Source organism: Pholcus phalangioides, unplaced genomic scaffold (assembly GCF_987345545.1).
Source record: "Pholcus phalangioides strain wild (caught in Gottingen) unplaced genomic scaffold, Ppha-v1.0 ptg000014l_1, whole genome shotgun sequence".
Taxonomy (NCBI): domain Eukaryota; kingdom Metazoa; phylum Arthropoda; class Arachnida; order Araneae; family Pholcidae; genus Pholcus; species Pholcus phalangioides.
The window spans coordinates 13,123,761-13,149,927 of record NW_028301607.1 but is presented as its reverse complement, the minus strand read 5'-3'; the positions used below and the strand labels follow the sequence as shown (position 1 = coordinate 13,149,927).

The window sequence follows — 26,167 nt, the reverse complement described above, 5'->3', positions numbered from 1 at the left end:
CCTGTATTCTGTGATAAAAAGTATTGATTCTCTCTCTTGGATATTATCGAGTTTATTCCTTTGAAATGCTAATGTATAATTTTTCTTTCCTTTTGTTATCTCATGTGACTGTTTCTATGTAGTTTATAGAGTGGTTTTTGTTCATGAACAGTTAATATTTTAAATAATATGTAAAAGCTCAATAGAATTTGGTGTACTCGTATTATAATTTCTTTATACTTTGAATTGTGTATTTGATTTCTGCTTTTTTATTCAATAACAGAGCAAGCCACAGATGCGGCTCTAACTGCAGAAAACTGGGCATTGAACATGGAAATATGTGATATGATTAACAATCATGAAGAAGCGTATGTATATCTTTTCCTTTTTTTCATGCTGAGTTACCTTTACTAACCATTTGTTAAGCATTTTGGAAACTTTCACTTCAGTGACAGCATTAGGTTAAATAGTTACCAGTTGGCAAAAGGTGGCCTAGTCTTTTTCCAAACTATGCCACAATCAAGATTTTCAATGTGCTTTTGCCAGTCAATGAATTTGAACATGTAGACCGTATAGCCAGTTTTTACGGAATATGCACATTCTCTCTCCCTCCCAGTACCTCCTAGAGATAGAAGGCCTCTGCACTCTGCTCATGATGTCAGCAAATAGTCCATTTTCCCTCAGAATATTCAGGGGAAAAAATTCCTTGCTTGTGCCAGTATCATCATCGCTTCTCTGCCTTTTGTCTAAGATCAAAGTGTAGTATCATCATTGTGCGGAAAAGAAATGATCGGGCTCAGAATTGGCGATTTCTGCGCCCCACATCCAATCACTATGTGGTATTTGTGAGTCAACAGGAAGATTCTTTGCCAAAATAAGAAGAAACAAAATAGGATGCTGTGGTTCAAAATGTGGCGAACTTGCTAGGTAGTTTTAATGACGTTACAGATGAATTTGGAAACCCGTGCATAGGCCCTCTATCTTTAGGAGGTGCTGATTCTTCTCCCCATTCTTGCAAAGTATTGTTCAGCTGTCCTTTTATTGTCATAAAAATGTTCAGTTTGTCACGATTTTGAGTTCTAAATGGTTTTTATTTTTGAGGCATTTATTCAGTTATCGCGATGCAAATTGTGCATGTATGTACTACGTATATTGGTAGAAGTTCATTTTGCCTACGCTATGTTAGGCATAGGCACTCAGTGTGTTTGGGCAATCCCTGTCCTCCCAGAGTTTCTGAACTATGCCCAAAGATAGAAAAACCAAACACAAATGCATCGAATTGAAAGTTGTCACAGAGTTGTTATTTTAAGAGTTATTTTAATACTAAAATATAGGTTTGACAGCCTACAAGACCATCATTCATGAGAAAAGGATTGTTTAAAAGTTATAGAGAATTTCTTTGATTGAAAATGGAATGTAATTTCCTTAATTTTTGAAAAGTGTTCACGTATTACTCCTAATACCATGGCTTGCCATTTTGGGTATGCATGCCACGGGTTGGCCATCCCTGGTCTATGTCATGGTATTGAATAAATATGAAAGAACTATGATTTCATCACAAATTAAATCCTACACACAATAGTCACTAAATTAAATTCCATTATCAATGAATTACCACCAAATTAAATCACATAATTAAATCAGGAATTTGTGCCACAGAACTTAATTAGTACAGTAGAATATGTGTCAGAGTACTTGAGAAACAAATGCTATATTTTATTGTTTATAAGTCGTGAATGACCTAGTATCTAGCCTAAAAAAATAGTATCTGGCTCAGGTTTCTGCTAATATCCGAGTAGCTTAACATTTTTATTAATGTTATTCAAGGGAATTCTGGGGGATATTTATTTTTTTTTGCCCAAAATGGTCCTCTATTGAAAAAATCTAATCAACCCTGCAGGCTACTAAGCTATTTCATAGAGTGGTTATATGGTAATCATGTGGTTCAAAGGCTACATCATAGCTACCTTGTCTCTTGAATTTCTATTCTGTATCCCGCTCTCCCAAAAAATTCTTATGTCTCCCGAATTTCGACAGTGATTGGGAAAAATCCCTTCTTTTGAGGAAACAAATTATTCCTTTAGAATTTACCCCTCTAAAAGAAGACTGTTGCTTTCATTTTAAATCCCCGAAATGACGCACAAGTGTAATGTAAATCGTCACGATTGCATCAAATACCAAAAAAACATTTTATTTTCGGTTGGAAGGACAAAATTTACTAAACAGCTAGCATCAATTCAGGTTTGTGATATCCAAAATTAGCGAGATGACTAGTATTTGCTTTGACCATATGTCCTGTTTGGATCTGATGGAAATTTTTTTGTTGGCGTGATTTGATTGGAAAGTATTAATGATAGATAATTCAACCTACTAGTTGGCGATAATTGTCGATTTGACGCTGTTCTGTGATGTCTTTAAACAATGTCCCGTTTTTGCAAAAGGGAAAAATCCCTATAATTTTACTTTCATTAATGAAAAATCCCTAGATATTAATATATTTTACAGAATTCCGATCTGCATAAAAACCTCCCCAATTCTGATTCTCCAAAGTTAGCAGCTATGCTATTGTTCCGGATAATGTCTCAAGTCCTTGAAAGTAGCAGAGGATAAGCAACTTGAAGGACGTCACAGATTTATTCACAGAAAACAGCTATTTACAGTTATTCACAAGCAGCTGTCTTGATGTTGCATGTTAACAGAGAGTGAATAAAGTTCTCGCATTGAGGATAAAGTCCAACTGACGACCTGTGATCACAACATCACTTTTTATAGGCACGGTTCAAGCTTTGAGAAAAAGACGATTCCAGAAAACTCTATTTCACAGTTTCTAAATTGGCGGTGCCACCAGGTGGGCAGAAAATCAACATTCCAGAAGAATCTGAAACTTTCACGCCATGCCTTCGCATTTCTCATTTGGCAACAGGACATCGCCTCGAAGTTTGTAAATTCTGGGGGGTTCTCAACAAAATGCACTACCGATTATTTACTGATAAAATAATTTTCATAACAATTATATTGATCACTATTAAGCTATATGATCAAATAATTTTCAAAATGGCTTCTTCCCCCCCACCACCACCATGCATTAAAAATTTCTTAAGGGGCTATTCAAGTATTACGTCAGCATCGATGGGGGAGAGGGGTTTCCGATCTGCTGACTTTTGATGACAAGGGAGAAGGGGGTTTGGATAATGCTTTCGTCAGTCATCAACCACCCTTTATGAAAATGTGAAATATTTTTAATGGCATCTTACTCGGTGCTCCAAAAATGAAAAAAACCTTTCGATAGTTTGTGGGCACTTGAAGTAACATCCCCCCCCCCCCCATTGATAAGTGCCCTACAGAACCACTTTAGTGATCTCTAAATGTTTTGCGGATCCAAGTGATCTGGAAATGTGTCCAGGCCGCTTAAGGGCTCTGGAACTGTGCCACACATCACTCAAGTGATCCTTAATTATATGCTGTGGATCACTTAAATGATCTGAGAATGTGCCGTGGGTAACTTGAGTAATGTAAAACTGCACTGGAGGCCACGTAAGTGCTCTAAAACTATGTCTCTCAAGGGATCTCTAAATGTGTCACAGATTGTTTAAGTGTTCTGGAACTGTGTCACGGGTTACTTAAGTGATCTTTCAATGTGAAAGTGATCTTTGAGGCCTACTTCAGTGATCTGAAAATCTGCCAAGGGCCGCTTAAATGCTCTGGAATTGTACCACGGGACACTTAAGTGATCTGTTACTGCGCTGCTTAGTTCATTTTTTCAAAATAAGGTTTGAGGAGGTCAGGCCGCATCAGATAATGCCCAGGGTCATTTTTGGGCCAAGGGCCTTTATGTGATTTATCATTATATGGCATAGAAGGTGGGTCGCAATGAATTTATTAAAGATAACTTTTGAGTTCATAGCCTTCAAATAACATTGAAATTAACTGAAATTGATTATAATAACATATAAAGGTATTTTCTTCCAAAATTGCAATTAAAAAAAAATATTTTTTGCATTAAAAAATGATCCCACCAATATGCATTAGGATTCAGAGGAGCAGAGCCAATGACAAAATTTTGCTGACGGGGGAGGGGGGGGGGGTTCAAAAATGGCTAAACATTTGCTTACTTAATACTTGAACCTTGAACGACCCCTAAGTGAACAAAGAGGGATACAATCAAATTTGAATATCTCTAACGTGCCTCTAAGTGTGCCTGACACTTCATGTCACTTTAAGTTATCAGAAATTTGCATTATAGAAGCCTGACTGTATTTTGTATAGGCTATGTGAAATTCAGTCAAAGTGAAATGTTACAGGTCCTGCAATACATAAATTATGTATTTCAATGGAAGTTGGCTTAATGCATGATCATAGTTTTTAATGTTATTAACCATGAAGGATTTTTTTCATTGTAGATGTAAGGATGCTGTCAAAGCAATCCGCAAACGTCTGCAGCAAAATATGGGAAAGAATTACACTGTTGTTTTGTACACCTTAACTGTAAGTTTGAATTCAAGTCTTTTTTTTTTAATTGGAGTTTTAATAACTCATTCAAAGGGTTTGTAACTTGTTTTATGGATGGTTGATGAATGTTAATTATGTGACTTTTAACATTTTGCAGGTTCTAGAAACATGTGCAAAAAATTGTGGTAGACGATTTCGTTTGCTTATAAGCCAGAAAGATTTCATCATGGATTTAGTGAAGTTGATTGGACCAAAAAATGACCCTCCTCTAGCCATACAAGATAGAGTGCTTGGTTTAGTACAGGTAAAGCCCTATAATTTTCATTCACTATGCATTTTATACCTAGGTGTACTGTGCATATCCCAGGAAAATTCTGTCCATGGGAAGGGGGAGATATATGATGAGGTCTGTTACTAAGATTTTCGAAAATATGTAGTAAATATGTCAGCTGTTACTTCCAGATAAGTACAGAGCTTCCAGAAGATCTCTTTTCCCATTATGTTTAGAAGGCCCTGGATAGACCTAGGATCAAGAGGGAAGCTCACTGCCCAATGGTCAGGATGTCTACCTTATTTTTAAAAAAAAACTTTTTCTTCACTATAAATATTCTAAAAAATGAAATCAATATTAAAAAAAGAATCTCCCTCATGAGGGTGTAGATAGAAATTTTAAACAAATGGATTAAAATTAAGCCAAGTGATAGCCATGGAATGTGATTAAGGGAGCCACAGAACCTTTGAAATTACTGAGATGTAAAACATTCAAGTGAAATATAGCTGAAAAAAGTGTTATCGCTCCTGGATGTTGGGAGCCCAAGGTAAGATGGGGCCATGGGCAAAGAAAAGTTAAGATACACTGTTACATATGATCTATTTATTTAGAATTGTATAGAGCATTTTAATAGAGAACTTGTGATGTTCAATGTATTATGTATTTACGCTTTATTAAAATCCATCATGCTTCTCGGTTGACATAAAATTTGGTTAACGTGAAAAATTTCAGCAGGACGTAGCATTTCACATTAACGAGGTTCAAATGTATTATTTAAATGGTCTTTTTCTAAAAACTTCCTGTAATCCAGTGATTTCGGTAATCTGGTGCACCCTGATCTTATATGTGTCGCATTATAGAGTGTCTACTGTATTGATAAAATGCTTGAGATCTTAAATTCTTTGTGGATTGAATAAATTTTTTTGATTTTGTTATCTTGGTATCAAAAAATTCATTTCTTTTTGAAATAGAGCTGGGCAGATGCCTTCCAATCTGTTCCTGATATGCAAGGTGTTGTGCAAGCTTATCAAGATTTGAAGCAGAAGGGAATTGAATTTCCTATGACAGACCTTGACTCCATGGCTCCAATTATTACTCCTCAAAGGGTAATCCATCTTAATCATACTGTTCTATTTATTATGGATGTATATGAACGGGTGGAGAAAAAAAATTAAACTAAAAATGTGTGTTAAATTGAAAAATAATGATTGTGTACCACGATTTCCTGAAGATAAGCTGATGTAGCAAATAAATATATGTCACACTCTTCATGTTGGGTGTCAAACCAAATTCCAAAGTAAAATACTTGTTAGCTTTCAATGAAATGCATCCAGCAGTGTGTTAAACCTTCGCTGTGGTGGTCGAGTGGTCATAGTGATGGGTTCGTATTGCTAGGACCCAGTTCAAATTTCACCGGCACCACATTGGTGGTCAGCTGAAGTTGGTTTTTTGTGGTTCCCAACTTCAAGGTGCAAATATGAGCCAATCTCCCTGTTAAAAAGTCTCATCACAAAATACATGGCAGATAGAAGCGCTGTAACAAGCATTACAAAGAAACAAACTTCACGTTAGGTTCACAGCACATACATACATGCATGCACATTCCAACATGTACTCATTCATTAGAAATTCCACAGAGGAATATGGACAAGGTGCGTATGTGGTGTAGTATAGTAGTCGTGTTTTAAACTAACATTCAGCATACAAGTAATGTTGGTTCCAAGTGTTTCTTTTTTAAGAATTTAACTTTTTATTCTGATTTGACATAAATTATGCATCATTTATTTATTCATATTTCAGACACTTCGTCATTCTCAAAAACTAAAATTATGATTCGCGAAGATAAAATTATACATACTAAACATCTTAAGCTTTGATTTTTCATGTGATAATTCATATTTTGAATCTAGCAACCAATCAATAAAATTTCTTTCTTCAGATATAATTTCACTTGTTAGAATGTGCTTTATTACTATGAGTTAGATAAAATATGCTCACTGGCTTCTTGTTCTTCATGCTTCCAGAGTGTTACTTCATCACCATCTGTGCCTAAGCCTTCTGATAATCCACCTGAGGTAGAGTATTATGAATTAATACATTCCCCCTATTTGTTTTTCCTTCCCCCGTTAAGTAAAGGTAACATGTTTATCATGGCCCATAATTTCCTTTGTTTAATCTGAACATGACATTTCTGAGTATAAGTTATCTGTATATATGTAAACTTCTGGTTGTCACTAGCAAAATCTTTGAAGTGAAAGAGTTATTTTTTTTCGCATTTATTATAAAAAAATGTTGGGTACCTACACGCACCATCTGGCATCTTTGAAAAATTATTTATCTGTGGATTATTAAAAAAAAACTATAGTCGAACCCAGATTTATCTCAACCATTTTGCAGAATTTTAGTGCTAAAACGAGTTTGCCATTATATTGAATCATGTTTTAGCAAGTGTGAAGCCTAAAAATGAAATATTTGTTCACTGAAAATTTCATTACTGGCATGACATTAGGGGGGGGCCCTATAACAAGGTCTGACTGTATTTATTACACCTACCTCAGAAAATAATCTGTAAACAATATGCAGCAGTCTAATCCAGACTCCTCAGATTATTTAACCTCTCAACGACCTATACAAAACATCACACCTCCTTAATAACCCTCTTATTTTGGCATTGACAAGCCTAAATGCATCGTAAATTTTCCCCTAAGAACATATTTTCTATTCCCCCCAACTTGTGAGATCAATTGTCAGTGGGCAAAAAGTCGGCTTTTATACAAATACAAGGCCATGACAGGCAAAATGTCCAACAAGTTGGCTGAAAAAAAGATGCCCTATAACAAATATGGATGGTATATATTTAAAAAAATACAGCAACCCAATTACAAATGCAATCATAAAAACTAAAAAAACTATATATGCATGATAAAATATTATACAATAACCATAAAAATATTTATGGTTGTCTTATTCTAAGTATGGATAGCTTCTCGATTTACTCTAGCATGTTATCGTATTTCTTTTTAAACGGGAACGTTTTGTTCAAATTTTGATTATTGAAGTAGACAGAGACAGTGTTTGAAATATATCTTTTCCCCTTTCTGTTTGAAGCGGTATAGGAGCGCGTGTGTGTGTGTGTGCACAGTATATATGATAGAAAAGGGCTGCAGTATTTCTCTTCCTTAGTTTATTGTTCTCGGGAGGAAGTACTGTCACTTGCACGAAATTGAAAGTCTTCTTGTTGAAAAAAGATGTGGCACTTTACAGAGGGCTTGGTTATTTCCACAGTACTAATTATAATGCAGATCAGTGAAATTTTTAAAACCACAGAAAGGGTTAAAGGTATAATCCACTGTATCAAAAGCAGATATGAAAATATTAGCCTACCAATTTGCATACTTTATTCTAAAAAAAGAAACCCCACAGTAAAATTAGATACCATTATCATGGGGTTTCAATGCTCTTGAGCTCACTAGGCTGTGCCTGTTTGTTAAGACAGCACTGTAAACCAGAGATTATACGCAAGAAATTATGTTTTGTGTGGAATATGCTTTTGAATATATTTTGTCATTTATAATTTCATTAAGAGTCATGTTTTGTCAGTTTCAAGCCAGGCAAATGTGACTAATATAGGAAAGTTTGATACACTTTGTTTCTTCCTTTACTATAATTTGAAAGAATGGTTGATTTGGTACATAAAAAAACTTTGATACTAATATTCTAACTGACTTTTAGATGTTAAATTTTTTGTAACTTATTTTCTTTTAGTTTGTAACAATTTAATAGATTTCTCTCCTTCAATATTTGTATTTTATGGTGTTAGTTGTGAAACTTGTAACTCTGCTCTTGTTTGTGCGCTGATAGCAAGCTGTAATTGCTGCAGCTGAAGGTGTAACCAGTCAATCATCTACTGCATCGAGTCTTACCGCAGAGCAGCTCACGAAGCTGAGAAGTGAGCTCGATATTGTTCAGTGTAACATGAAGGTCTTTGGAGAAATGCTCACTGAGCTGACACCTGGACAAGAACATCCAGAGGACCTGCAACTTTTACAGGTTTGTTAGTGTTAAAGTAACCCCCACACATTAAAAAACTGTAAAAGCTGTTTGAGATGATTTTTATTAATTGTGCATGGTTATAGAAATTTTACAGCATTGGTTAAAGCGCAGTGTTTTTCAATTAGCACTTACTTGCGGACCAATAGCCTCCTGCACTATTCCGTAACCATTCATTTTATCATCATTCTAATTTCTACTTTGTTCTCAACCACATCCCACAAACTTCTTAATAACCCACGTAGACTCTTTTTTTTTTTAAAACCACATTGGTATAATCACATCACCATATACCCTGTAAATATCCACACTGAAAAATAGTAAGAACGAAAATTGTATGAAATCTCTAATATCTTACCCCCAAACAGATGTTTTTAGTATTTTGAGCAGAAAGAAGCATTATATATGAACTCGTGTAAAATTATCTATAGCAGGGGTGCACAACTTTTTCAGTCCACCGGCCAGATATGTGGTATTTCTGCTGCTCCCAAGCCAGAAACTTGTTTATGGTGGTGGGTGCATATGACACAGTGACTGTATAACTCGTATTTTACAGGGCATTCGTGTAATTTATGTCATCTTAACTTTCTTCTAAAATGTTGTGTTCCCTCCCCCCCATATTTCCAACAAGGCCCACTTGAGTTTTTAAACTCTGAAATGAAGATTATTTTTTTGCTTTGTAAATTGTATTATATTGACTCTTTGACTGACTCATGACTCTTTTGTAATTAATTATAGTCGTATAAATATATCCATCTCACATATTTGTCAAACATGTTTTTTTATATTTTTTATGAGTAACATTCTTACCTATTGCGACTTGCAGTAGCCCTCTACTTCCTGCCATTGGCAATTTTTTGACAATTTTAGTGACAGGTAGCAATTTTATTTGCCTTTCACTTTTTTTTTTATGTAATTGGCAACTTTACTTAGCTTTGGGATTTTTTTTAGCTATAATTGCTAACTTTACTTGCATTTGATAATTTTTTTATGATAATTGGTGATATCCCATGTGGATGCAGATTTTCCATATTTTTGTGAAAAAAATATGGTCAGCCTAGGCATTTTTTTTATCGTGTTGTGTGTATTGATACCAGAACACCTTTCATGGAATGGATAGGGCTCATTTAGAGGCCCAAGGTTGTGTACCCCTGATTTCTATAGTAATAAGTGTCTTGCACTGAAGGGTGTAAAATGCCATCATGTTCATTGTGGTTTACAAAATAGGAACAAATGAATTAGTGTGAATAAGATCTATTTCTCATGCATGATTCTCAGTAGTTTTTCCTCATTCTTCTAGGAACTTCAAAAAACGTTAGCCGCTATGCAGAGCAGAATAATGGAACTTATTGACTATGTTGGGGTTGAAGAAGTGACAAGTAAGTCTGCTGAATTGAGAAAAATAATGAGAAAACATTGAAAAAGAATGCATTTTAATAGTACAGTAAAAGTCTGTGAAAACAAGTATGGCTTATGAAACAAAAATCTTCCTATAACGAGTGATTGTCAAGAAATTAGTTTTAAAGATACAAAAAACGTTTGGTTAAGAGATACAATTATGTCACTATAACATCAAAAGATATTCTCGGAAAAGGTCAAATTTACTCTCTTATCATTGCATGTGCTCCTCGTAAACATTAACAGACAGAGCCGCTGTTCATGCACTAATATCAGAATGAAATGATTTAAAAGACTATTATAATGCAAATATAATTCAAATTTGCTTATAACAAGTCTATTATAAGGACAATTTTCCCCATGATTGTGAGCTCTCATTAATACAGACTGTTACTGTACTTACATCTGTTTGCATAATGGTTTGAAGTATGGTGGTCCAGTTTATAGAGCCTAAATCAAGGAATGGTATTCATTGGTTTTGAAACCATTTCATAATATCCTTATGATGTCTATTCTAAATTAACGTTGGAGATGATTAATGAGAAACACTGTAGAAGACTCTACTTCTACCTGTGTTGGAATGGTGCCTTGTACAAGATGTGGCACACCATCCAAATATTCTACCATAGACCATGTGCTTGTGAAGAAGAAAAAAATTCTAATCACAATCACCATTTGTGATGCTAAATATTTGTAAATTGCCATGTGCAGCATGAAACCCCAGGTTTCTTGTCAAATGCTCATATAGAAAGGAACTAGACACTTTATACGATTAGGCTTATTACTAGGCTTTATACGATTACTCTATTATACAGGGGTCTGAATTCAGTGTTTATCTAATTAACTGTTTGTTGCTGAGGTATAATTCCAATTTAAAAAATGCTCAAAATATATCTTCAAGAATAACTCTGCACCAGTTTCAACAGTGAAAACACAGTGTCAGAAAATAAAAAAAATTATATGGTCCCTTTTTTGTTCTCTAGCTTTCAATTAGAAAGCAGTTGCACTCTCTCTCCTCGGGCCAAAAAAAAAAAAATTCACATTTCTAAATACAGTGTTTATTGACATATTTGGATTCAAAAAATCGGAGGGAGGTTAGGAAAGAATAGCATAAACGAGGGAAAGGAGCGTTGTCTTCTTGTTTGTGCTCTTTTTTTCTTAATGTTTCTGATTTTGAATTCAAATATTTCGGTGAATATTGCACTTGCTTATTTTTAAAATTTTCTTAGATTTCTATGTGTATTGATTTACAGGTGAATTATTGCATATCAACGACGAGATGAACAACATGTTCTTGAGGTATGAGCGGTATGAAAAGAAACAGAAAAATGTTCAGCACACTTCAGAAGTGAAGCAGCCTTTCCCCGTATTACCCAAGGAGGTAATTTATCTATTTCATACAGTATATGAAACAAAGCTTTCCTGAATATTATCCTGTTTGTTCTACAAGCGAGATGACCAGGATATCTTGTAATATCTTTATTTCTGTCTGGAACTTTCAAGTTGACTTTTTTTTTTAATTAGATTCATTCTCCACCCCCTACGTTGCCTCCAAAAACTGCTGCTGCAGCCATCGCTGCAACACCAGAAGAGCCTTTAATTGATTTTGGAGACTCTACCGAGCTGGTTTCTGGAATAAATGCAGAAATGAAAGAAATGAGTATGTTTGCATTGAATATATTTAAGTCCAGTGTAAAAAATAATATATTATCAGATGCATCCTATTAAAAATGTCACAAAATGATGTGAAAGGGAAAAATAAGATTTATGTAAGTAGTGTAATTTTACATGAGCGGCCTATGACCTCAAACCTAATTTTCTGAAAATGAATCAAGTGGCACACTTCTAGATCACTTAAGTGATTCACAGTGCAGTTCCACCACATCATTTGAGTGTTCCCACGACATATTCCCAAATCACTTAGGTGACCTGCAGCACAGATCCAGAGCCCTTAAGTGGCACATGGAACATTTTCAGATGATTTAATGGTCCTGCAGCATATTTATAGATCACTTGAATGGCCGGTGGTGCTGTTTCAGATCACTTAAGCATACCATGGCACATTTCCACATTTTTTAAGTGACTCATGGCATGCTTATAAAGATCACTTGAGTGACACATGCCACATTTACAAATCACTTGAGTTAACTGCCTAACAGTTCCAAAGCACTTTAGTGTCCTGCAGCATAGTATCAGATCACTCCAGCAGCCTGCTGCACATTTACAAATCATTCCAGCGGGCCTGCTGCACATTTACAGATCACTTAAAAGACCTGTGGCACATTTACAGATCACTTGAAAGACCTGTGGCACATTTACAAATCACTTATGTAACCTACTGCGTGCTATTCCAGATCACTTGATTAAGTGGTTCCCGACATGTTTTGAAAACAATGAAGTGACCCGCGCTCTCCTAAAGGTTGAACACCCCTTGTCTTAAGATATGATTGATCATTTGAATACAAAAATTTCAAGAGACATTAAATTTCAAAACAAAATACAAAGACATTTTAACAAAATACAAAGGTCATTTAATCGTTTGAATACAAAAATTGTGATGAAAAACTTTGATGATGCTCATGTCATTAGCCATGCGAAACTACGTCTTGCATGAAGTTCATTGCGCTGTTTTCTTCTTGTATGTTGTTTTGTGATATTTTTAATATGATGCAAAGCAATTTCAATTAAAGTGAAATAGCAAATTAAATTGAGTAATGAAGTTTTTATAACTAAGTTAATGTTGTATTAATGACTACACACACATTGTTGTTTTTTTATTCTTCATTTGTTATTTCTTTCACTTGTCCAAGAACTAGGGAGCGGAGACAAACTTGAAGCAAGCAGTGCTGGTGTTGTTGATGAATTTGACATGTTTGCTCAATCAAGAAACATTTCGTATGAATTGAATAAAACCAGGTGAATTTGAACGTATAGAACTATTGCTGTTGTTTTTTTTTCTGACCACAGGTCTGGGTTTGAATTTCAGTTCAGGCATGGATGTCTACTGACTAACAAATTCCTTGGACAGATCTTAAAGATCTCTTGGGAATATGTGCTGATCACACACACACACTTATATGCAATGGCATATTTACAGGGCTATATAAGGCGGCAAGTTCAGATTAGGGGCAAATTTGAGGAATGGGTGGCCAAGGAAATTAGTAGAATGGGAGAAGGGTAGCGAAATTTGTATAACCCTGAATAAATCTGCCTCTGCCTATCACTTGAGCAGCCCGTGGTGCATTTAATGCATGGCTATGCAATGTAAGTGCACCCAGTCTTTTGTGGATATAAATAAATAAATTTACAGATAATTAACTGGCACGTAACACATTTTCAAACCAGTGAAGTAGTTCACACTCACCAAAAGATTAAACACCCTTGTTTTACAGAGTCATTTATCACTCTGTTAGATTGATGTCAGAGCCCGGTCGTTGGAGAAACTCTAACCTAAAGAGTGTGTAAGCATGGCAGTGACATAGAGAACAAGGGATCAGACTACTAGGTGACCAAGAAAGTGTGCAAGCATGTGAGCAACCAAATGAGTGACTTAAGAGACAAAGTCATATTTATGGGAGCAGGGGTCTAAGTGGGCTATAGGCCAGGGTGGCGAATTAGAGGAATGAGTGATCAAGAAAATTAAACTAGAAGAAGAAAAAGTTCAAGTTCAGATTAGCAAATTTTGTGTAATCCGCTGGTAGTGAAACCATAAATTCACCTTTTTTCTTTTATGTTTTTTCTTTCCCCTTCTTCCTTTTTCTAACATGTGGTTGGGTTAAGACAAGGTTAACAGATTTATCTTTGATTCATCAAATAGGGATAATTTAAATCTGTTGCCTAAAGCTTCTATGTGAAGTGGTTAAGGAATGAAACAGTTTGTATTGAGTGAATGCAGTCTCAGAGATGAACCTTTTTTTCCCCATTTTCGTTTATGAAAAGAGAATAAAAATGTGTAAGCATAATAATAATTGTTCTGATTCTATTTGCATCTTTTTAAACAGCAGAAAAATAGTTAAAAATAACAATGAAAGTGTAAATATTGCTCATACTTGGAGAATTTGATGAATCTTGCCATAAAAATTGAAAAAAAAATTAAATTACTTTTTGTCAATTTTTGGCATTGCTTGTGCATCCTAAAGAGAATCTTACGTAATCAATTTAAACAATCAATACTGCCTTAGTCTCCAAAATGTTTTTTACTGGTTCCATGTCTGTATGAAAACAAGTTATTCCACCTTGCACACAATTTCCTATGCATATCTCACTTTTGTAAATTTTTCACATTTTTTGGTCATCTTTCCTTGAGATAATTGGTGTAAAAAGTATATATTTTCTGGTTTGCTTGTGCATTCTTGATCATTCTTTTTCCTTTGTGTAATAGAGGAAGTTCATACGCTGACAACACAAATCTGGATCATTTGAATGAAAGTTTGGCATCTTATGCTCAAGTGAAAGGGCAATCAAATATGGTTTGTGTACATTGTTGTTTTTTAAGATATCCGACCACCTTTCTTGTCACTTTTCTTTAAAATGGTTCTGGAGTGAACTTTAAATACATTTTTTGATAGAAAGTGTCTCGAAATGGTGAAAACAGTGACAAATTTTGGTCTATCTATATTTTCTATGAAAAAATTGTTTTTATGTCAAATTTTAGGCAAAATTCATGTGATATTCGAAACACGATTGCAAAAAATTTTATTAATGAAATGCTTTGTGATTTTCACAGTGCATTTAGCTAGTAATGTTGCAGGTTATGAACCAAAATTTAAAGGATTGCATGATATGTTCATAAGTTACTCCAAAATATGTTTAAGTACGTGTGAATTTTTTGAAATTCCATCCTATATTTTGTCTATAAAACACTGTAATTCAAAAAATATATGTGATAGACCTTAGATTTTGGTTCACAACCTCAGCAATATATAGCAAAATATCACATTAAAATTTCGTAAGGATGCAATGCATCAATTTTTACAAATCATGTCACAAAGTCAAGTAAAATGTAAAAAATAGCATTCTTCGTAAAACACGTTTAAAGTCTTTATTCACATATTACTTTTATGTAAAAACGCAACACTAAAGTGAATGTAACTTTGATTCGAAGCATCATATACACAAAACAAGGCCTGTTTTGGAACCACAAAAAATAGGGCTTTTATAAAAAATAAAAATCCATATTTTCTTCCAAAATGACATTTTCAACGTAGTCGGATACCTTAATGATTTTATTTATTTATTTTTATCATTAATTTTCAAAGAAAATATTCAGTAAGATGATGGTATACAGTAAAGCAGAGCTTGACAAATGACATAAAACTCTAGGGACCAGAAAAATTTTCTAGGAGTGATTTTGTTTTTCCCTGTGAAAAACAAAATTGTTTAAACTTCTCCAAGAAATATTGACCCTCTTTGACGTAGGTAGATATGCTGATAAAATTTCAAAAATTTTTTGCTGATTTCAGGCTCCAATTTAGTAACCATACATAGAAAGTTTTAGGCGAAAATAAAAACTTTTTAGTCATTATGATGGCTTCTGTGGCAGTCGAGTGGTCGCAGTGACGGACTCACATTGTGAGGACTTGGGTTTGAACCCCACTGTTGCCGCAGTAGTGGTTGGCTGAAGTTGGTTTTGTGTGACTTCCAACTTTGAGTCACAAATGTGAGCTGACCTCTCCATTAAAATGTCTTGTCATATAGAGCAACATGCCTACAACAGTACAATTATTCAATCATTACACTTCACTCATAGTTAGAAAAATTGATGGCGGATTTCAGCATTACACATAACAAGCATTACACAGAAACAAACTTCATGTTAGATTCACAACACGTATTTACACACATTCCAGCATGTACCAATTTGTTATAAATTCTGTAATGGAATGTGTACAAGGTGCATGTACAGTTAAGTCGTAGTAGTATTATGACAACCTGGTCCCTGTGATTTGTCAAGCCCTGCAGTAAGGCAGTGTTTTTCAGTTCATTATGACTTGTAGAAGCAAAATCAAACTTCACTTACCTTTCCAGAATTTTTCAGTCAAGTGTTTTTTCTTGTTTTTTTTCTCCCCATTCTTTGCTTTTAATGTTCCAATAGAATGACTATCAGATTGCCCTTAACATTCGCAATTGTATTTTTAAACGAAATTGTTGCTAATTTCAAACACTTGTATAACAAACAAATGTAGCATATGTGTAAATGTATTAAGAACTATATTTTCCTTTCTCTTACAGAAAGAGGATGAGGCTCAGAACTTATCGAGGTGGCTCGATGGAAAGGTATGCTCACTTTTAATACTATATGATATGTCTTGTTGAACTCATGATGTTTTACCTCAGTTGGATCGTAGAAGTTACATGCTAAATGTAACAGAACTGCATGAATCCGAAGAACTACTGGAAATTTATCATTTTAATTCGTATTAGCTGTTAGTCGGATGGGCATTGTGAGGACCCAAGTTTAAACCACATTGATGGCATGGTGGTGGTGGACTGAAGTTTGTTTTCTGTGGTTTTCTAACTTCAAAGCAAGAATGTGAGCTGATCTCTCATTTAAGTCTCTACACAGAAAGCAATCAAGTCTACATTAAAAAATATAAATTAATATATAATACAACAAGCAGAACTTGACCTGCCGAATTGTCTGCTTCTGAATTCAGAAGACAGGTGGTAGCAATACTTGAACACAAAAAAACCATTCTTAAAAAAAACTTCATGTTAGGTTTATAACACATGCACACACATTCCAACATGTGTGTGCATGTGTTGTGCATTCCATTACTGATTCATTGGAAATTCCATAGAATATGAGTTACTTACCCTGGCCTGGCGAATGGACGAGATGCATAAGTTGTTTAGTAGTAGTAGCCTAGGTTAATTACAGTAGCCCAAGGCATTTGCCCACAAAAGGATATTCAGAGTTTTTGTGCGTCTGAACCCCTATACAGTACATGCCATAATTTTTCCTGACATGGAGGTTCTACTAATTACTCATAGAAGAGATGGTCACACAGCACATCATTCTAGCCTAGAAAATCCTGGAGACATGATAAAGGGTCATTTGTAATTTGCTATATGTAGACCTTATGTTATAGTTAACAATCTTATTAACTTTTATGTGCTTGAAAAAAATAACGGTGGAAAAAAAAAAACTGCATTGCTAATTTTCTTTTTATAAATTTTGTTAGACTTCATGTGAACGAGTCAGACAGTTCAGATCATAAGGAGTTCTTAAATAAATCATGAATATATTTCAAGTCATTAGTTGCCAGCTGAATAAATTTTATTTTCATTCATTATATTCCATATTTTACCATCAAAATTATTTCATAAATTAAATGTCTTTTTTCAGCCAATTGCAAGTGGCAATGATGATTTCGTACTCAATCCTGGTATGCTATTTTCAAATAACTTTTTTTTTTCCAAGTTAAAAACAATTTTTTTAAATGAAATTTTGTTACTGCATTCCCCTCATTAACCTGCATACTGTAAAAATCAGAGTAACACCAGTTTTTTGAATGTTGTAGTCTGATCGACTCCTGGCATGCCGAGAAAAGCGAGAATCAATAAGGATCACCAAATAAATTCAAAAGACATATCAACTTCTACTAAATACTGAGTACATACATCAGCCAATTGAGAATGAATAAATAGTTTTCACGCAAGCGAACATGTTTTGCTTGTAAATTTACTAATTATCATGGAAACTGGAGATTATGAAAATTATTGCTTTAATTTAACAATATTCTACCTGATATGAAGTACAGATGCTGCATTTCGTACATTTTTCTGCATGTTTAGAAAAAGACTGAAAAAATATGCTGCTAATTTTTTTACTACAACATCATGTTTTGTAGTGTGATGAATGACAAAAATACTTCCATTACAATTCACCTCATCTGATCCACGTGGGAGAATATGCTTAGTATCCAACATTTTAAATAAACCAAGATTTGTGATAGCAAAAGGAAACATAAAACTAAGTTTAATAAGAATCATAGTTGAACATAGTTCACAAAACAGAAAGGGTCCTAAAATGTAGAAGACAACATTCAAATCAACCAAATCAATCAATTCTTAGAGGCCAGATATTTAACCCTCTAGCTGTGGGCAATGTGCGTATCGCATTTCGTGTATTATATAATTTTGCAGGGTTTGCTGTTATCGTGTTCTGTATACATAGCGTATTAAAAAATAATTAAAAACCACCTTTGGCTAGAGGGTTAAGAATTATCCGGAATGTGACTCAAATTTTCTGGCATGTTAGAAAATACGGGTGTTCTATACTGATCTTCCTCGCTGTTTGCCGGCTAATGCAGGGAAATATCATCATTTTCTCAGATATTGCATAATGGACCTCTAGTCACCATCCCAAAAGCGGAATATGCCAAAATCTGTGACGTACATCATAGAAAAATCACTGCTACAGCAGAACAATCTGCAAGAATTTTAAGAAGAGTGTAGAAAACACTATTTTGGGGATTTTTACCATAGAAAATTTCCTGTCAGCTGAGGGCTCGTTGCAGAACAATGCAAAACATTCTGCTTTGGGGGGGTCACTGTGATAGGTTCATTCCAAGTTCCATGGAACCCACCATCACATCCACATAAAATAATTACAGCATCAATAGGCTTGAACTTCAAAGTGAGGAAACAAATGCACCAGTTTATATCAAAAGTTATCAAAAACCAGTTATCAAAAGCAGGTGAAATAGATGACTGTCTAATATCATGTAATCATGTAGCATCACCTTTCACAGGGCCATGGTGTGCCTTCTCGTGGACCCCAGGGCAAACGTTTCCTTGGGGGGCCCCTGTTGAAAGGATTGCTATTATTGTGCAAATTAAGTGTAAACTTATGGGACCCCCCCCCCCCCCATTCGGCTAAGGCTCTGACCTTTTGGACTGATGGTGGCAGCAATTCGTCTGAGCATGGGCTTGATAAGGCAAGACTAACATGTCATACTGTGGGATATTGATTCACACAGTAGCATCTTAACATGTAGGACCGCATGGAAGCCCAAGGCTCCAAGTCAAAAGGGAGCACATGTGTATTATTTAATAATTTTATTTGTTCCAATATTATTTTTTCATTGAGTATGAATTTTTATTGATTCTGAAATTATTCATTGAATATGAATTTTCATTTATATTGTAATTTTTCCATCAAATATTAATTTCTGGTACTTATGTATTATCAGAAACTTGCTTGGTGAGAAAATATTAACAGATGGCAGTTTGGCAACGGTTTATCACCATGGTGATAATTCTTGCATATAATTGCCAAATATGGCATCTTTCATATCTCACGCTGTTTATTCATTTTTTAGTTTAAAATTCATTATTTTAATGTTTATTTGATAGGTTATTTTGACATTTTCTGAAACCATTCAGAAAAATGTCAAAATAACCTAACAAATAAAAAGTCATCTCGACAAAGGATAAATAATAAGATATCTAGGGTTGTCACACGTATTCCCAATCTCTTGTAGCCAATCGATATATCTCCAAACATGGTAATCACAAGGTTTATGGAACCTTGCCTGTGGAATGATGCCTTTTTTTTTGGCAAAAAATCATGCTGTTTGGCTCAGGCTTCCGTTAATACGTAAGTACCCCCCAAATTTAGTGCCAACTCCGCTTTATGCCAAAATTTTTCAGTGAACAAATCCACCGTATATAGGGATTACACACCTTAATTTGTGATTTGATATAACACTAAACTCATTATATAGCACCACAAATCCGCAATATAAATGGTGCCATTACATCGTGGTTTGACTCATCGTGGTTCAGTGATTCACGTAATGAAAATTTCTTAACTCTTTTATGTTATTTTGATGTTATCACACATGTGTGTTGTTGGAATGATTGTGAGTTGACATCTAAGTTTCTGATAAAAATTGCAGAATTCGACAGATTCCTCTCCGAGAGAGCAACTGCTGCCGAAAGATTACCTGATGCAGCTCGCAAGCCCGGTGACATGCCAACAGCAGCAACAACTGTTCCCCACAGCTCCCCGAGCAGACGTCAAGGTGATAAAGACAGTGCCGAAAGCTCACTTTTCCCCCTTTAAGGAAAGGGAATAATGATGAGTAATGATACGATGTACAAAATGTAGTTCATAGATGAAATAATTTCCTATGGGGATACTTATCGAATTAATTATTTTGATAATTCCGAGTTATTTGTATCATACCCGTGATTTATATGTTTATATATACATATTGCATTTTTCTAAGCATTAGAATGTAGGTAAAGTGCTTTTCCACCGTGATTATCTTTTGAAACGGTAAAAAAAATTTATATCTACTTTATGAATATGAAAAAGTGTGATATATTTTAAATTTTCTAATCATTCTGCATGTACTTGTCCCTAGTCATTCTATAGATAGATTACACTATGCATTGCTCTTATTATTCAGGATTTGAATTCTCTGAAACTGTTTCACCAGACTAGGATATATGAAGTAAATTCAAAGTGACAATGGCTATACAATGTTTCTTTAGGGACATTATGCCGTGGATCAGAAGTTAGAATATTACACAGGAAAGCTTCAAATTAGCTGACACCTAACTGCGGCAATCTCAACATAAATTCCCCCTCCCCCCTCCTTTTCAAGTTATGTAAAAATTACCTTCAAGTAGTAAAATGCGAAATGGAATAATTGTCAACAAGGGTTCAAAAGAAAAAATGAATAAAAAAAATGAATATATATAAAGTTTTTCTTCGTTAATTATGGGGAGGGGAACCCTTGACCCACCTCTTAAGTCATATATGCTCAATTTATGTGGTCTGCAGGCCATATGTGGCCCACAATCTCAAACCTAATTTTGGAAAAATGAACTAAGTGTCACATTCACTGATAACTTGGGTATCCCGCAACACAGCTCCAGAGCATTCATGCAGCCCATGACACATTTACAAATTGCATATGACCAATTACACATTTAGAAATCACTTGCTACACGATTCCAGAGCACTTGAGTGACCTGTGGTACAGTTCCACATCACTCAAGTGACTTGCAGCATACTTAGAGATCACTTAAATGATGTGGCACAGTTTCAGAGCACTTAAGCAGCTCATGGCACAGTCCGGCATCACTCACTCAAGTTACCCATGGCATGGGTAAATTTAATTAAGCCACTTAAATCATGTGGTTCCACATGATTTAAGTGGCCTGCGACATGCTTTAAAACACAATGAAGTGGCATGCCCTCTCCTAAAGGTTGAACACACTTACCTTCAGCCTAGCACTGCTGCATGTGAGGGAAGAAATCAGTTAAATGCCACTATACAGATTTTGATTATAAATTATCTATTGATTAGATATTCAATCTAATGGCTAGTTTTTTCTTGTTTACTGGTCCATTACTGATGATTGATAGTCTCATACCAACAAAAAAGAGTTTACTTTTATTTCCGAAGAGTCCTTTAGATGTAATGCATGGGGATATATACAGGGTGCTTAGCAAACGGGGGTATGACATTTTATTGGCGAACTGTTGATTCTAGAGGTATACTTCCAATTAGAAAAAATTTCAAAATAACATGTAGCGCTTTACATCATCAGACATGTCCTTCATGTTTCAAGGAGTTGTATAGTTATTAAAAAAAACTATTAGTAGCCTTAAATGTCCCCATGTGCCCCAAAACTCACTGAATAAGTTTTTGCCCCGTCTCCTGATGCCAACAAAAAAAAAGTTCAATTTTTTCCAGCTTCTAAGTGTAATATTCACTGAGATACTCAAATTCGAGAAAAGTTTGGGAAAAAACAGCGTTTAATGTGGAAAAACCATTTTACCTGTATTTAATGCTGTCTCTCCCCACCCCCTCAAATTTCCCCCGTTTTTTGAATATCTCAATAAATATTGCACTCAGAAAAAGGATTTTTTTGCTGGCATCTGGAGAGGCAGGGCAACAACTTATTAAGTGGGTTTTGGGACATGGGGATTATATAAAAAAAATTTTAAATTTTCAATAACTATACAACCCCTTGAAACACAAATGATATATCTGAGTACTATATGTTATTAGGAAACTTTTTCTAATTGGAAGTATACGTCTAGGATCAACAGTTCGCCAGTAAAATGTCATACGCTTGCTATGCACCCTGTATGTATAACTTATACAATCACTGTACAATGCTGCATTATGCCAGTACTGTACGTCGGGACTTGGAAAAATCTCAAGCACCAGATCACCATGCGACGAGAACAATTTGCACTGTGCCTTTTACCTTATATTTAATTTTTTTGTATTTGCATGTATAACACTTTGAGTCTGAACACAATACAAAATTTTCACAAAATTAAGTCAGAATATCTGTTAATACAGAAAGGGTTCTTACAATCCAGGGTGATGTGTCGGGACGGGCAAACAATTGTGCATATTTTTAGGATCGTCTTGTATTTTATGAGAAAGGAGGATCCAAATGGGAGTGATCACTCCCATCTGGGTCTTGCAAAGTCTCATACAAGTAAAATAAAACATTATTCTGAACCAATTTTTTTGGAAAATTTAAGTTTGCCTGTCAACTATGAATTTGGCAGGTGCTTAAATGTTTTCTTGATTTGTCAAACCTTTCTTGTATGTAACAGCCCATTGTCAATAATCTTGTTTGTTCTTTCTATAAAAACAATTTCCAAAACAGGGCAAACAACCGTAAAACTTACTAAAATCCAAAACATAAAATAAAGAAACAGCATTTCACAAACCTCCAATTCACGAAACAAAATATTTTTGTAGACTAGTCCTCCAATCCTTAGCACCCGAGTGGAGCAGTGGTAAGATGCCCGCCTTTCACTATGAAGGTTAGCGCCCAGGTCTGCGGGTTCGAATCCAGGCAAGAAGATCAGAAAAATGCTTTGCCAAGCAAGCCTGGGACGACTACCGATAGATGGTGCCTTCATTTCCCTCCCAACCCCACTGTTTGGAAATTGCTGTATGGCGATATATGACCCGAGTTGGTGTGCGATATAGTCCTCTAGTCCCAAACAATATACCGTATACCATTTCTTTGAACGTTTTTTTTTTCCATTTACTAACTTTTAAAATTTGAGAACTAATTGTTGAATTACATCCAAACTAGATTCTAAAATCGAGCGTCAAACATGCAAGATGTGTAGAGACCACCCCTATTCATATTACTATTTGATTCAGTGTAACTTTTGATGATGTAGACGAATTGTCTTGTGATCTAACCTTAGAACCGTGGTATAATTCCACAAAAGAAACGTCGTATAGCATTGATACAGATTTTCTTATTGAAGGGTTTTTTTATGTTGGTGTTGCCTAGCTCTGCAATTTTATTCATACTTTTTTCTGCTCACTGTTTATTATTATTTTATGATTGGGTATAATCCAGAAGTTTTACTGCTATTCGATAGTTTTTTTGTTAAGACATATTAGACAATCTAAGAAAAGATCAGTTTTATTGGAATTCGTTTGATCATTTTGTCACACCATGGTCATTTTCTGCACATGAGGGATAATTAGACCGGGACCTGTAATTCATTGCCAATTTCAAATGGCATCATTTAAGATTTTGACTTTTTTACCCGAGAGGTTGGTGCTCTAAGTGCTCTAACCCGTTGGACTGCCTGCAGTATAACAATCTTTTTCTATGGCTATGTTGCCATTGTTTCTGTTGCACCTCCATGTCAGAAAAGTTACTGACATGGAATTTGTTCTACGATAGATTATTATTGTATGTGCATGTCGAGAAAAAAATTGCATATTGCCTATTTATGTTAATTTGTGCCATAGCCGATAACCATTGACGAATATGTTGAGGATATCCAGGTGAGGCTTATGAATTTCCCATTTGTTTATTTGTTAACTGAAAAAATTACTAGTGGCTCTTGAAATGGAAAAATTTCAAACGATTTATGGTTCTTGTGGAACACAGTTTGATAGATACCCTCAGTTAAAAATTTACATTATTGTGCCCTTAATTTGAATATGCCATAAGTGCTGTTCTTGTGATGCTGTATGTTCGCAGTTTTTCGCTCATTGACTCAAAAAAAGACATAATCTGAAAATAGATAGTTGACTCAGGGCAGCTGATCCTCCAGAACATTCTTGCATAGAGTTTTGCATTCTCAAAATGATTTAGCCAATTGTCGGATGAATAATCATATCGCTGCCCAATTCTATGGCCTTTATGGACTTCTTAACATCTCTCAGGCTTTTTAATTATCTTCGAAGAAAGAAATATACTGTATATGCTCGCACATGTAAGCCGACCCCCCCCCCCCCACCTCTTACTTGAGAACCATTAGCTGGCATGTGGTGGGGGATGGGAGCATTGTCCTGCTTATGCTGAAGAAGACCAAAATAGAAAAAACTATTAGAATCAATGTAAAAGCAAACTCCCAAAAAATTAGACACATTTTAGAAGGAAAATGTATATTCCTAAGATATAAAAGTTTTATGCAGTGAAAAAGTAATTGAAACACCTTCAGAAACTTCACTAAGCAATATCGTTTCTTTTTCTATCGTATCAATAGCTACAGGGTGGGAAAGAAGCATGGGATGTACAGTTATTCAGTTTGTTGGCTGGATATGTGAGATGGCTATCAGTCGTAGCACACAAACAGGCATACTTATGGTGAGTTGTATGGGCTGGATACTCTCTTGTTTTGGGAACACCTTCCACGCAGGGCTGTCTTAATGCATGGGCTCTCCTGGATGCCTCTTGGTGAATAGTGGGGGTGGGCCTAGCATAATAACCACCATCAATTGTAAGGATGTCAGTGCATTGCTTGCCTACATGATATTAACACAATATGAAAAATTCAAGCATTCACCATCTTCGCTTCAAAATATGCAAGACAGTTGCCAGCAACATATGAAACAAGTACAACTCTGAAAGCATCAATACATTAGGGCCATGCTTGAACTTATACACACAGCACATTCTGGCATGTACCAATTAGAAATTCCGCAGAAGAATATAAACGAGGTGCATGTATGGTTAGTAAAAGTAGCACATTGCTTGCCCTGATTGCATTTTTCGTAGGCCAGGTGGAATCCTCTTTGTGGTGGAAATTAATGAACCCTGCTATGGGAGCAGGGTGTTCATAAAATTCAGGTTGCATTTTTTCCTCAGAGAAACTGTGACCAACCCCCCCCCCCCCCCCCAATACAGGAACGAAAAACTCGGCTAACACATGTGAGTATACAGTATATATATAGAAATTCCATACCATCCTTTTTCACACCCCGATTTTCCAGGTGCATCAAGTAAGAAGCACTTTCTTATGTTGGACTTATACTGTATTTTAAGATTCAAATTTATGTATTCTCTGACCACTAATTTCCAGATAAAAACATATTAGTCGAACACTAGAGTGTTTCAAAATTTCATAGCCTTCGACCTCAACATAATTTTATAAAAAGTGAATTAAGTGTCACATTTCCAAATCATTCAAGAGACCTCCCCGGTACATTTACATAACCATCACTTAATAAAGTGGAACACGGCACGTTTTTAAATCAGTAAAGTGGCCCACATTCTCCGTAAAGGTTAAACCACCCTTAATTTAAACAGAATTCAAAGTAGTACAGTTTTTTACTGTGCTGAAATATACTGCGGAACCTGATACAATGTGGGAAACAGTGTCCCCCCCCCCCCGTGTAGCAAATTCATTTTTTCCCCTCCCCAGCGACACCCACACTGTACCAGAATCCATGTCAAATGCATTCCAATATTGCTTTCGAAAGTTTTTGCCAAAAGGAAATACAATTTTATTGTACTTGGTTATAACTATTTTCGTGCTTGAAATAAATTTATGAAAATGTATTTCAAAGAACATCTAAGTGACAAAGGACGATTTTTTGAAATTGTACATTATCGATTATTTGACACTTGTGATGTATCAAATTTTTCTTTAAAAATATATTACTATACTGTATAATGTTCGTTCATTCTAATCTTGTGTGCTCCCCCCCTATCCTAAATAGGAGGCTCACAGGGCTTTAGCCTAGGTGACTCTGGGAAAAGAATATTTTGCACAAA

At 35.2% G+C, this 26,167-nt stretch overlaps 1 protein-coding gene across 2 annotated transcripts in view; it reads left to right on the top strand.

Moving 5' to 3' along the window:
- LOC149078175 (TOM1-like protein 2) overlaps positions 1-26,070 on the top strand; it is a 27,958-nt gene extending 1,888 nt beyond the window's left edge. The window contains exons 3-16 of one of the 2 annotated variants that reach the window (XM_089241769.1): positions 263-347; positions 4,380-4,464; positions 4,586-4,732; positions 5,671-5,805; positions 6,724-6,774; positions 8,561-8,749; positions 10,050-10,128; positions 11,401-11,528; positions 11,672-11,807; positions 12,958-13,063; positions 14,529-14,616; positions 16,379-16,423; positions 17,496-17,535; positions 20,053-26,070. In XM_089241769.1, coding sequence (XP_089097895.1) covers positions 263-347; positions 4,380-4,464; positions 4,586-4,732; positions 5,671-5,805; positions 6,724-6,774; positions 8,561-8,749; positions 10,050-10,128; positions 11,401-11,528; positions 11,672-11,807; positions 12,958-13,063; positions 14,529-14,616; positions 16,379-16,423; positions 17,496-17,535; positions 20,053-20,219 — 1,481 coding nt within the window. In that variant the 3' untranslated portion in view covers positions 20,220-26,070. The remainder of the gene's footprint in view (positions 1-262; positions 348-4,379; positions 4,465-4,585; positions 4,733-5,670; positions 5,806-6,723; positions 6,775-8,560; positions 8,750-10,049; positions 10,129-11,400; positions 11,529-11,671; positions 11,808-12,957; positions 13,064-14,528; positions 14,617-16,378; positions 16,424-17,495; positions 17,536-20,052) is intronic. The other variant, XM_089241770.1, reaches the window with a different exon arrangement.
- The last annotated feature ends 97 nt before the right edge of the window (positions 26,071-26,167 follow it).